Source organism: Ascidia mentula, chromosome 8 (genome assembly GCF_947561715.1).
Source record: "Ascidia mentula chromosome 8, kaAscMent1.1, whole genome shotgun sequence".
NCBI classification, from domain to species: domain Eukaryota; kingdom Metazoa; phylum Chordata; class Ascidiacea; order Phlebobranchia; family Ascidiidae; genus Ascidia; species Ascidia mentula.
This window is the reverse complement of record NC_138573.1, coordinates 7,430,056-7,443,081: the sequence shown is the minus strand read 5'-3', so window position 1 is coordinate 7,443,081 and position 13,026 is coordinate 7,430,056. Positions and strand designations below refer to the sequence as shown.

The following is a 13,026-nucleotide window of genomic DNA, read 5'->3' as shown; positions in this document are numbered from 1 at the left end:
TTTTTATCAGAAATTAGCAAATTTTTTTTTTAAATTATTACTTTCTATGAAAGTCAGTACACGAAGGAACAAAGTTCTTGATTCACAAAATGTCTTTGGCTTAAATTGCGCTGCACACCAGCCAAATATAAACCTGAAACCACACAAATAAATGCTACATACACCACAGTGTCATAAACTTCCATGTTGTGAATCATTTTGTAAGCTTTTGGCCCCCAGATGACTAACGCTTCCAAGAAAACATTTGAGCCTTCGAGCGTATTGGCCCAACAAACTTGAAGCTAAATATGGCACGATGCGATGACGATTGAAAATTTACGTACATGGAAACCGCTTTAAAAGCAGTTTTTCGATATATATTACTGCACTGTACTGGATGGCGGTGAAAACAGAGTGCCGTTTATTGCTGTAAGGGTTTTCGCAAAATTTAGGAAGGTTATTCATTTGCTGGGGATGTTTTGCTGCCGTTTCTTCGTACTTTTCTGCTGTGATCATAACAAGGTTAGGCCGCGGTAGTGCCTAGGGCAACAGTCTTGTTATGACTTATCTGCCTGTAGTTATAGTGTTTGTCCAAAATCAAAATTCGACTTTTGATACCCTTATCAACAGCTGGTATAATCAGTTGCTAAACTCAAACGCTTCTTGCCATCATGGCAGGGAAGACTAAAATTGCTTACATAAACTGCTTGGTTGCATTTTTATTTATATACCGCTAAGACCTTTGCTGAGTGCGCATCCTGCTAAACTTGGCGAGGTAGTTTCCGACTGACAGCATTCGGTTTTTGGCGAACCGACGGGCGCATGCGTGATGCTGCCTTCGTCACATTTTTCCAAGAAATTCTCACCTGAACTATGCGCATTGCGCACACGCGGGCAAGAAACTAGAAGCCAAATATTTAATGGAACTTCAGAGAAATTATTGTAGAGAATCAAGTTTTGTAGAGTTTCGTTACGAAGTTATTGGAATTGGAGCAATCATTTTAAACCAATGGTATTATCGTTTAAGACAATCAAAACGTGATTTGTAACAAACAAATGAAGTGTCAAAATCGAAACAACGAGTTGGAAGTAATTATCCACGGCAGCGCAACGTTTAGTGTAGCTGTTAAAACCCCATAACTAGGCAAAATCCAATTAAACACGTAGCAATCAATCGACATATAACGCGTGCCATTGCCCGTATCTGCCAGTGCCGGGTCATCCTGACTTCGATACATTCGGTTTGTATTCTAGACAACTTTTAAAAACTGCCTAGAAATGGTAAAGGTTTGTGTGATAGTTGGAGTCACTGTGGCGATCTTCTGTTCGCTCGTAGCAGGCCTGTCATGCGACCAAGCGAGAGAAAATCTCATTGAAAATGGAACGTATGTTCCAGGTAAGTGACTGCTGAGCTTTCTACGTTTATTTTATAACTATTTATAACTTTTGTGAAGATCACAGGCAAACTCAACGAAGCACTTTTTGTAACTTAACGTGAGTGTTATTTTTTGAAGGTAAAGTTCACCTTCCTTGTATCAATCCCTGCGACGATGCAGGCAACGTTATTTCCAACAGAAGCGAATGTCTGAACGCAAAATTCTGCCATTGGAATGGAAGTTCCTGTTTCTTGAAAACAGGTACGATTTTATCCGTGAAGAACGGGGTTTTATTTGTTCACAGGGTTACAAAGACCAAGAAAGTTGAAACAATGCGTAACCATTATTCTGTATTGCTAGATTTTACGTAAAGGTAACAGCTAACAGAGTTTCAAAAATTGCAACTATCACATTCTGCTATTCTTAGTTAGAAACGGAATTGATGAAAAACTTCGCGTGAAAAAACAGAAAATGATGAAAGTAAACCAAGCGCACAAATAGAAAATATAACAAAGCACGTCTCTATTTTCTAACACTTACCAGCCCTTGAAAAGCATTGAACGCAAATTTATTTATTAACAGTCAACGTAACAACTGTGGAGAATGCAACGAATCTCGGCGACATTTTGTCAAGGAGGTTAGTTACAGATGCCAGAACCGCCACCGTTCCTGGATTTCCGTTTCCAGTGATTCCTCCGTGGTGTGTAAGGTTTCCAGCCACCTGCAACATCGAGCCTCACGATCCCAACAACATTAAGTTGCTTGATCCGCCAGTCAACATACCATATTGCCAAAGGTATTTTTTTACGTCTGTGGAACATGTTTATTTTGTAAAAAGTACTGTCATTGGGCACACATGGAACCTAATAATATCGAATCAAGTGGTCAAATTTTTCATGGAAAACAGTACGAATATTTTATACTATGATGCGCACACAATATGTTAAACATACGTAACGAACAGTGAATAAAACGGAACGAAGAGGCAGAAATCTTACTGCCGTTGACATTTATTCGCAGTAATTAAACCAATATCCAAATAAAACGTATTGGCTTCACCCTTAATCGGAAGTGTTTGCGCACAGAACTGCATGTCCGGGTAACCCGAGTTTGGAGTTGGATGGTGTTGCCTGTCACTCGGTCCCGGGCTGTTACTTCGACGTGGAGTTGTTCAATCTGAGATACTACTTCGGGTATTCGTTCATGCCGGGCGTGCCCACTTGTCACATGGCAGTACGTAACCGGAAGTTTCACCAACTCGTCAACGAATACACACAAAACGTGAGTCCTGTCAACTAACGGTTTCCCCTTCAAGGTCGCACGAAGGGCAAAGAACGTGATCCACCCCAAAACCGTAAAGAACTGCGCCTGACTTGTTGATAACCTTTCTTCTCGAACACCCATTTGTATTTGGTGGTCTATTATTTGTCCTATAAAACAATACAAAATGCACGCAAACCCAACCATACAACCAAAAAGTCTTACTTAAATAATATTGTTTCTATATGCTCACGTTTTTTGCAGGGAACTATTCCGTGGAATGGACTTCACACCTACTGTTTCATCGAAGAGAACAAGGAAAGTATTTTCCAACCGTCAGCAGGTTGCAGCAAGATTGACGCTCTCGTGTACATGGGAGTTCAACCCAAACTCGCAGGATGGAAAGGTGACTTCAAAGACAATTGTTTTAATTCAAAAAATCAAACACTTTTATATAAGTATCAGTAAATAACTTGTACAATTATTTTATCTTCGTGAGCAGTTTCTATTAGTTACCCAAGCGCGAATTTCCTGGCAGAAAAGGCTCCACTTTGCTTATCATATGATTATTGTGACACGGGGCCTGGCGGCACTATTGGTTGAGCTTTGTTTGGCCATAGTGTTTCCACCTTGTTTTCTCCGTAAGGTTGCACCTAGTTTGGTGCCCAACGGATGACGGTGGTTGTGTAGTCACCACAAAGTGGAAGTCTTTGCTTGGCCGTTTGGTCAGCAAAGTCGTCTGATAGTCACGCCAGCTGCGCTGATGAGACCTTTTAGGTCGAAACAGTGGATATCTGTCTGCAACTTATACACAATTTATATTATTGGCTCCACTTTGCTTATCTTTTTTCATGCTGTAACACATGATCAGAAAAAATGTGCTGTAAAAGCGGGTCAGGAAAGACCAATGATAACGAGGTTTAAACAGAAGCAGAACACCATATGACTTTTCTGTGCGTGATAAACTTTGGATAAACCTAAACTAATGTATTCTATTTGCTTACCAGACATTACCGAACGTGAATGCAAATTGATCGGAGGTTGTTTCACCCACGACTGCTTCCTCCCACTAAAGGAGAAAGGTATTCAAATTCCAGAAGGTTCTGATATCCACGCATCGTTGCCCGACGCCACATCGCAAAGATGTCAAGCACTTGACGTGTCCTTTACGCCCAGCCACTTTCTCACGGCCCACCATCAATGCAAACAGTCCGGCTGTGTTGTCATTCCCAGCGTCGATATCATTATCAGGCAGCATCTCCTAAACGTCACCCTCACGTACTTGCCGCCGTACTTGCGTCTCCTATTCTGGTATCTCGTACAAGTGAAGCAGGTGGGGGTTGACAACTGGCGAGAGAAGGTGGATGAGGTCATGGCTCACCCAGATAACTTTGCCGAGATCTACCGCAGCGTTGATTGGATGAACTTCCGTAACCGACTTTCACGCATCATGAACAAAGCGGAAGACACCAAATCTCCCGATACGTTTACAAACCAGGAAAGATTCATATTAATGCATCCTGAAGCCGCTGGTACGGTACTACCCGACTCATCGCCTTCGCTGCCAGATACTGCTTTCCCTGGTCCTTTACCGATTACAACCGGCCTGATAGAGCCATTTTGTCCCTACCACTTGTACGAATTTAACGGTCTGCTTCCTCTCAAGGGCAGCTTTTCCGGTTGCTGTGACCAAAATTTGTGCTACCGACCGCGCTACGCCGTATCTGAGGAATTTTCCGGCGTTGCGGCGTACTGGGCCCAGTGGGGATCATGGGGCCAATGTTCACACACATGTGGCCACGGAGTCCGAGTAGCTACAAGGAGATGCGTTCGCTTTCGTCACAGTGACAACTGCGAAGGTGAAGAGAAACGTGAACTCTATTGCTCTCTCGAACCGTGTCCTCAGTGGGCCGCATGGGGCGCGTGGAGCTCTTGCAGCGAGTCGTGTGACGGAGGCCTTATGCGTCGAAACCGTGAGTGTACGGGCGAGGGCTGCAGAGGGGATTCGACTGAGAGCCGCGAATGTGCTACCGTGCCGTGTCCAGTATTCGGCGATTGGTCGGCATGGAGCAAATGCAACGCCAGTTGTTCAGCGGGCTTACAGGACCGAAACCGTTCGTGCGAAGACAGCATCACTACTCTTGCCTGCCCTCCGGCGGACGGCTTGTCGGAGTCTCGCATCTGTCACTCGTATTGCGGCAAAGTGGTGCAAGTGAGCAAGTCCAAGTGTCGGAAGTATCCCTCCTGCGCCATCGTGCGGAAATACGAATGTCTGATGAAAACGCCGCGCGGCAACAAGAAAGGACATTGCAAGGACTTCAAGAAGGTGAAGAAGCAGCGCTGTTACCAATCATTTCAGTGCCGTTTCTGCCGTTGGTTTCACAATTGTGACAAAGTTGATATGTAGTTATTTCCGCACAATCTATCACAAATCTATTTCCGAAACTCGATATTAATATCATGTTACATAACCTGATAACAAAAAACAAAGATTTTCCTATATTTTTTTGAATTACCAACCGACGTTTGTCAACAGATTCACGAAATTTCTTCTCTGTTGAGGGTTTCTTGTGCGTTATTTTTTTCCTGCAATACAATTTTAATTGAAATTCGGAAACAAATGTTTTTAAAGACGTGTAAATGTTGAGAGTTATTTAAACCTGACTATAAAAGAACAGAATGATCATAAAAGCAGCAAAATTTTATTGGTGTTGGGTTAAACAAGGTCATGTTGTTTACCAACATGCTTTGAACCAATGCATTTAAACTTGAATGACGTATCGAGCAGAGGCGACCAACGGGGCAGTTCGGCGCCCAAAATAGCATCGTGTGCAAAGGGTGGTGTCGCCGGCACTGCAATTAGTGTTGCTTTCACTTTCTAAAACATACGTATGCAAGGGATCATGACGTCATATGCTTGTAGGTGTTGTTAGCCCGCGGGCTGGGAGGTAAAAAAGCTACTGTTTGCAGGTGTATATATTGTGGTGGGGGAATCGTGGTCAGATATCACATTCAGTTGCTACTGTGAAAGGATAGCAGACATTGAGGTAAATGCGTGTTGTTGTTTTCGTTTTTTAATTTGCCAACTAGTATATACTGTGCATACACGTATACAATGCATGAATTGCCGCGTTAGATCAGGATTACCAAACTAAATTTTCATATACTTTTTAAGGTATAAAATGGCGTGGATTCTCGGAGCCCTGATAATTTCGTTGCTGCAAGTGGGTGCAAGATGCGAAAATGGTAAGAGCAAACGCACTTTAACAAACCTACACATCTAAGAATTCATAAATCTATTTATTTTGCGCCCTGTGCGTGTATGTGGCTTTGTATTCTTTTTTATCTTTTCTTGTTTGTTTGTCGTGTGCTATACTCTCTAACACTGAGAAAGTCTTAAAAAATTGCAGGCGTCGGTTTAAACAAAATCCTAAACACTTTTTGCCAAAAGAGCGGCAATTAAGAGCTAATCCGTATCTTTTGGCTCATAGATTGCCCAGTGAGTGCAAAAAACTTGGAAGCCAACGGAGTTGAAAGTAAGTTTATGACAGTTCAATAAAAGTTTTAACTCACTAGAACAATTTCAAAAAACATTTACTCTGTTTAGCGGACAACTTGTTGAAATGCATGGTCGACCCCTGTGACATTAACAGTGACGAGGTTCCGGATAGCGAGTGTCCAGATCATTGCTTTTTACGTAACAACAAGTGCTACCAAAAAGCATGTAAGTTTTAGAACGCTTTGTTTGAAGTTTTCATGACAGTTTCAACTTTATTGTTTGGTTTGTTTGGTCGATCAAACCAATGTTCTCACACATAACTTTTGCCCAATATTGCAATGAGTCAATCTATGAGCATGTAGTCCTGCATATCACGTTTGGATGGTTTTTTTTCTAACGATTTGCCTTAATGTTTACAGTGCCAAAAGCACCTGAAGGAACCGGTGTAGACGCACGTCTGTTTGGAATTGGTAAGTAGGATGGTTTAGACTTAACATTGTACACTGTTTTGGACCTTAGAAAATTTACATGACAAAATCCTTGTTTCAAAGGAGGAAATCAGTTTGGAAACAATGGAGCCATACCTGGATTATTGCCTCCCTTTGTACCCGGAACTTCGCAATGCCCGTCGTTCCCCAACAACTGTGGTTTCAGCTCCTTTAACGCAAACTGGAATTCGTTACTTACACCCCCAGTCAACATCCCTTATTGCCAAAGGTATGAAAAAATTAAAAACTTTGTTTTTAACATTAAATTATACATTGGACATAATCGCAAAGCATCACAAGTTTAATGGGCTTGTTACTATCATTCAAAACAGCACTGTGTATTTGTGAAAACGTGTTGTGTTTTTGTAGAATTCCTTGTTCATCTTCTGACGTCACATTAGAAATGGATGCGACCAAATGTTTTACTCGCCCTGGATGCTATTTCGACACCGATCTCTTTTCATATCGCCAATCATTTGGTTCCGCCGTTCTTCCTGGCGTTCCTGTGTGCCAAAAAGTAATTCGCAACGCCCGGTTCCACCGAATCGTCAACAAATACATGAAAACTGTAAGTTTCGTTGGACAATACAAAAGGAAAACTCCATCTAACAACAGAATAATACTAATCTCTAATTCTGCAGAGCAAGCAGCCGTGGAACGTGGTTCATACGAATTGCCTGATTGAGCAAAACCTCGAAGAAATTCACGAGCAACCGGCTGGGTGCTACATGGTTAACGTGTTTCAGTACATGGGCATCAAACCCAAGATTGCTGGATGGAGAGGTCAGTATTTTCTACATCAAGTTTTCGCACTTGGCATAGCTTAGGTTATAATTCTAGTATTAATACTAACATCAGCAAGTCTTTCGATTGACAAATCTTTTGCCAAATGAAACCTCTGGATAAATTATACGGCGTACGAATCCTAAATAAAGCAGTTTATTTAAGTTTGGAGCACCTGACTCGTTAATCCTAATGGTTTTGTCAATATACCAATGCCATTTTTGTTACTTATACTTATTGTTCATGTGCGCAAAAGGTTTTCGTGCAAAATGAGAATGATCTGATTAAAGTAGCAAATCACTTTTCCTTACAAATGTCACAAAGGAATTTTTTGTCAACAGGTATCACAAAAACCGAGTGTTCGGTCATCGGGGGTTGTTTTGACCAAACTATCGGGTGCTTCTATCCTGCCGAGCCTAATCAAGTCTCCGTGCGCTCTGGTAACGACCCCTACCGCTCTCCCACTGACCAACAAAGCCGTTTTGTTTTCGGCCAGCCACTCTGCCAACCCCTTGATCTGCAATGGCCGGCCGCCCGGTTTCTCGACTCTTACCATAGTTGTCGTCTGTCCGGTTGCGTGGTGGATCCCATCGTTACCGAAGGAGTTTTAAGGCAAAACCTGTATAACATCACGCAAACACTGGTGCCACAGCACTTGCGCTACCGGTTCTGGACCATGGTGCTGAACAGCCAGATATCGGCTGACAACTGGAGGGTGGAGCTGAACAAGCTTAGGCGCCAATTTCCAAACAACAACAACAACAACCCCTTGTCACAACTCACCTCGAACCCGTTAAACCTACTTGCGTTCACTCTCGCTTTGCGCGGAAACCAGAATCCGAACGTCGGAGGGCGGTCTTACAATCCCAACCAAGGTCAAGGCAACAACACTGGCCAGCCTCGATTCGGACCCGGCTTTCCGAACACCCAGAGTCTCTTCCCGCCAAATTTCGGCTCAGGATTTCCGCAAACACCAGGTGCAGCACCGTCGATGTTTCCGGGGGGATTCCCCAACACTGGAACCGGTTTTCCGCAAAACCCCGGCTTCCCGTTGCCCGGAATGACGAATCCATTTCAACCCGTGTCGCCGTATCAACCCATCTTTCCCGGCACTGGCTTCCGACCTCAATGTCCGTTTTCCAATATCTTCTTTACGGGCTATCCAACGCTGAAAGGTAGCTTTGAGGGCTGCTGCGTACGTAACCTATGTTATGTGCCTCGCAACCAAATCGGCATACAAAGATCTGGGGTGTCGCAGTACATGTCAGGTTGGGAGAATTGGGGTCAATGCTCAAAGTCTTGCGGCGGAGGCCTACGAAAGAGGGTGCGTCGCTGTGTCGTTTACAAGCACAATGCAGACTGTGAACAAGACGGTCCGCAGGAGCAAACAGAATCATGCAAAAACGAGGAATGCCCCTTTTTCGCCGCTTGGGGCTTTTGGGGTCAATGCACTCATTCCTGCGGAAGCAATGGGTTGCAATCCCGACAACGAGAGTGCAAACCGAATGGCCAAGGTTGCAGCGGAAGCCATCAAGAAAAACGGCAATGCAACAGAGGAGCATGTCCCGTATTGTCAAACTGGGGAGAATACGGACGTTGTTCTGTGGGCTGCGGGGTCGGACAAAGGAATCGCACGAGGTCCTGCGAATCCGGCGGTGCCTTCGGCTGCAAAAGCGTCACCGAAACTCTGATCGATATTAGCCGGTGCGAAATTTTTTGCGGGACCATGGTGAAGGTTGGAACAGGAACGTGCAACCCTCTGACTTGCCGACGACGAGTGGAGTGGGCTTGCCAACATCAGGGCGACACACCGCACTGCCAAAACTACAAACCAATCACCTACGAGAACTGCTGTAACTACTTTGGCTAATGCGGTTGCAGAAGCGCTTTGTTTTGTAAAAATTGTCAACTTTGTTTTCACGTGTACACAACTTTTTTAGCTGCTTACTAATAAACGTGTTTGACAAATGTACAGCTGTTAGTGTTCAACAGCTAACGCAGGAAAGATATCTTGACTGACCAGGTTGTAATTATTACAAAGAACTAATACAGTTTCGGTTGATATTTTTTATTAGAACAGAAACGATGCCCGTTTTTATCCCTCCTCTTCCACAATATGGGTCTTTTGTGAAACGTAGATTCCATCCAAGAACTTGCGGATGTCCTTGTTCTTGACTGTGGTGGACTGCTGGATAAGTGCAGCTAAAAACATTAGGAAGCAATTAATATAAATTTAGTTGAAGCCAAACTACAATAATTCAAAATGCGATCTCAGAAATCATGCAATTTCATATTGTATTCAGAGAGGAAATTTTCATCATTGATCACATTGGCTGTCGTCTTACCTCCTGTGAAAAATGTGTACGATAATATAATACATAAGGTACTTAGTATTATTCATACATATATACAAAAAAAAATCTGCAAAAAAAATAAGGTAATGTTTATGTTGTGTCGTGTGTGTGTGTGTGTATGCACTTCATGTATGCCAAAGTCAAAAACCGGGATCTCAGAGTTTGTTTCAACATTTTTGTCTTTTCAGAATCTGTGTTTCATCATAGATCCCAAACAAATGGACTGAACACTAACTATAACATCACTTCTCAGATAACTAAAAGACCTTTCGTAATGTATAGGCTCTTAGATGGATTCAAATTTCGTCTGAATTTTTTTACAAAAAAAATTTATACAAAAATTAAAAAACAGTGGTGTTGGCTTAATTAATGAGAAGATTACATTCACAACGATAAAAAAACTTTCACATGTTAACCATTTATCAATATTGTTATGTTAAGTATCTAATGCTGCATTACACCCTTGATATTAAGTATATATATATATATGCATATATATTACAACATTATGATATTTTATATTGCCAACCTGAGAGGGAGACTTGTTCTATATCGTTGCCCTCCAAGATCAGTTCATCCTTTTGCTTGGGTGAAGCAGACACTACTACTCCATCCTTCATGTTAACTCTCCTGACAAATTTTTCACCAAGGAAGTTACGGATCTCTATTTTTGATCCTTCTTCGGTTATGTTGCAGTTGATGGGGAAGTGGGCATACACAGATCGCATCTTGTACTTAAATCCCTAACCAACAAAAAACAAAATTGTGTTGCATGCATTTCTAAGATTAAAATGACTATTTACAGGCTCGGTTGTAACACCCACATATTTTCCACAAATTATATTGTATAACGACTCCAGATTGGAAAGTTTGCAAACTGCGCGGAGGATTTTTTTCTGTTGGTGGTGATTGCGCGGATTGTGCGCGGACTAGCGATTTTTTTGCGCGGATTGTAGTAGATTTTTTTGTTGTTTAGTGCACTGTGCCTTTAGTAACAAGCCTATTTTCCCTTTGACAAAAAACACTGGAATAATGTATTTTTAAGAACCGATTCATAATACTTTAATGTTATTAGCGTTTACTTGAATAAAATTGCACTTTTCACAGATGATTATATCCGCTTTTTAAGCGGCTGTCTGGTACAATGACTTGGCGTAGTTGCCACGGGTGGCGAAAGCTAGTCTCGAGGGTTGCGAGTTGGAATCCCGTGGTCCCACCCTTTTTTTCTCCAGGAACTTATTAATGTTTAATTGGTGTTCTTCTTTCTGGCACGGAGCTACAACGCATTTAACCAAACAAAACCATTTGCCACAAACAACTGTGAAGCAAAAACAAGTGTTTCAAAACGTTTTAACTTTATTTACGCTTGATTTGTAACTTGCCAGTTGCCATCACGAAAATTTATGCAAGAAAGGGAAACTTTGGTTCCTAATTTTTTTGTCGTGTAACCACTTTAGAAGCAGCGCCATGCCTATGTTTACTCCGACGACCTTTCGATACGGGGATGAGTGCCATCCCATGTTTCTTGCTGCCTTTAACATAAAGTTTGGCCATCTCGTATAAAGCCTCGTCACACTGGATTGCATGGGGCATAGAACAATCAACGATTGTTCTGTTTTTGAGAACTTCAAAACTTTTTTCCATTACTCGTAGATTGACTCGGCAACTGCTTCAGTGCCTGTTTTTGCATACATAACATGAAAAACCAAGCAAAATTCCTGACCAATTTTTGCGTATAGTTTGGGGTCGATGTACGCGGATAAACTTTCTTTCGTTAAATAAGGCAGCATTAAACGATCTTCCATCACCGAAAGAAACTTTGGTGAACGTTTTAGAAAAGAAGGAAAACTCAAGAAACCGAGTTGTAGAAACATCAATTTTAGAAAATGGCTCTTAGCTTGGGTCGCAATCTTCCGTCTTAATGTGATCAAACATTACGGCAAAGTGAGTTTGAAACATAGGCTAATCCCCAAACTACATTAAGTAAGGTTGACTGTAACCTCCTATATATGCGCGCAGAAAACTCGGCCCAAGAATTCAAAAACGCATGTTTTTCCAAAAAAAGATCAAATGGATTTCCAAATTTGACGAATGTGCGTAATTTCGCCATTATAAAATACAGATGGCAAATACTGCATTCACCCCGCTCAAACTTGTCCTTTTTTCGTTGTTCGTGATTTTCGAGAGAAGGAGAGAAAAAAATCAACGCTCAGGTCAGTGAAGCATATCCAAAGAGCCTTCAAACCGAACATTGGCACAGAACAGTTGGGGTCTTGGGGAAAAGTCATCAGTGTTGCAAGACTTGGAGCGATTTGTGCGCGGATTAATAATTTTTGCGCGGATTGCTAGTAAAATCACGAAAATTGCGCGGGATAAATCCTCCGCGCACGACATATTTTCCAATCTGGTAACCACTGGTCAATGTATATATACTGTTGAAACAAGCTCTAGTGTCATCAATTTTAACTCTAAAAAACATAGGCAAATGTCTTTATGTACACCAAGAATGCAGACAATACCTTTGTGACGCCTGTGGCCATGTTGTTAATATGGCTGCAGATTGTGCGGACACATGATAAATCTTTTCTGGTTCCAAACCATTTATCAACCCTGACACTGCTTGGTCCAACTTTGGTCAGTTCAATCTGCAAGCACATCAAATGTAACATAACCTGAATTCCTTATGTTACTATAATTTACCTTAAGATGTCCAAAGTTTTTCACAAGGCGACCTCTTGGTCCACGCACTGTGACAATACGTCCTTTCACCCAGACTTTTACATTATCCGGAAGCGTGACCACTTCACTGGAGTGAATGTTCTTCATGGTGGCGTTTCACCTTGAGCACATGAAAATGTAGTTAGGAATCTATAGATTTTGTGTGAGAAAAATGCAACTGCTTGGAGTTTGTGATCTCAGATTTATTTGTTCGTTATCGCTCATGAAGTTCTCAGAGTGAGCTGAGTAAAATCATCATAGATCACATCTAAAAAATCCTTTACAAATTTACCACGAACGTATACAAGAGTTTATTGGAGGTATCAAACATACCATATGTTACACTTAAGTCACATTCAAACATTACACACAATTATGCGTAAAAATTTAACTAACATAAGTTTTCTGGGTGATCCAAGTGATACATAGTTAATTAGCAGTGACTTTAAACCACGAAAAAGCAGAATAAACACCGATTTACTTAGATCCGTAACAAACATACACACCTCACTGCCACACTTCAGAAAAAGACCGTCTTTGCCTTGCTGAATTGCATGGTAACCGGTGTA

The 13,026-nt window shown here is 41.9% G+C and overlaps 2 protein-coding genes across 2 annotated transcripts; one reads left to right on the top strand and one right to left on the bottom strand.

Annotated features, from left to right (window-relative positions):
• Nucleotides 1–960: 960 nt before the first annotated feature.
• Nucleotides 961–9,255, top strand: LOC145911853 (uncharacterized). Its single transcript, XM_082999295.1, has 14 exons — nucleotides 961–1,375; nucleotides 1,494–1,616; nucleotides 1,938–2,151; nucleotides 2,441–2,636; nucleotides 2,880–3,021; nucleotides 3,623–5,018; nucleotides 5,791–5,861; nucleotides 6,107–6,151; nucleotides 6,223–6,339; nucleotides 6,534–6,584; nucleotides 6,669–6,831; nucleotides 6,972–7,170; nucleotides 7,244–7,385; nucleotides 7,727–9,255. The coding sequence occupies exons 1-14, from the start codon at nucleotides 1,258–1,260 to the stop codon at nucleotides 9,253–9,255; spliced, it is 4,506 nt and encodes a 1,501-aa protein (XP_082855421.1). The 5' UTR covers nucleotides 961–1,257.
• A 182-nt stretch (nucleotides 9,256–9,437) lies between these two features.
• On the bottom strand, nucleotides 9,438–12,990 carry LOC145910213 (large ribosomal subunit protein uL6-like). Its single transcript, XM_082997258.1, has 5 exons — nucleotides 12,964–12,990; nucleotides 12,440–12,578; nucleotides 12,259–12,384; nucleotides 10,269–10,482; nucleotides 9,438–9,587 (listed from the first exon to the last, which is right to left on the bottom strand). The coding sequence occupies exons 2-5, from the start codon at nucleotides 12,563–12,565 to the stop codon at nucleotides 9,481–9,483; spliced, it is 573 nt and encodes a 190-aa protein (XP_082853384.1). The 5' UTR covers nucleotides 12,566–12,578; nucleotides 12,964–12,990; the 3' UTR covers nucleotides 9,438–9,480.
• Between the last annotated feature and the right edge of the window lie 36 nt (nucleotides 12,991–13,026).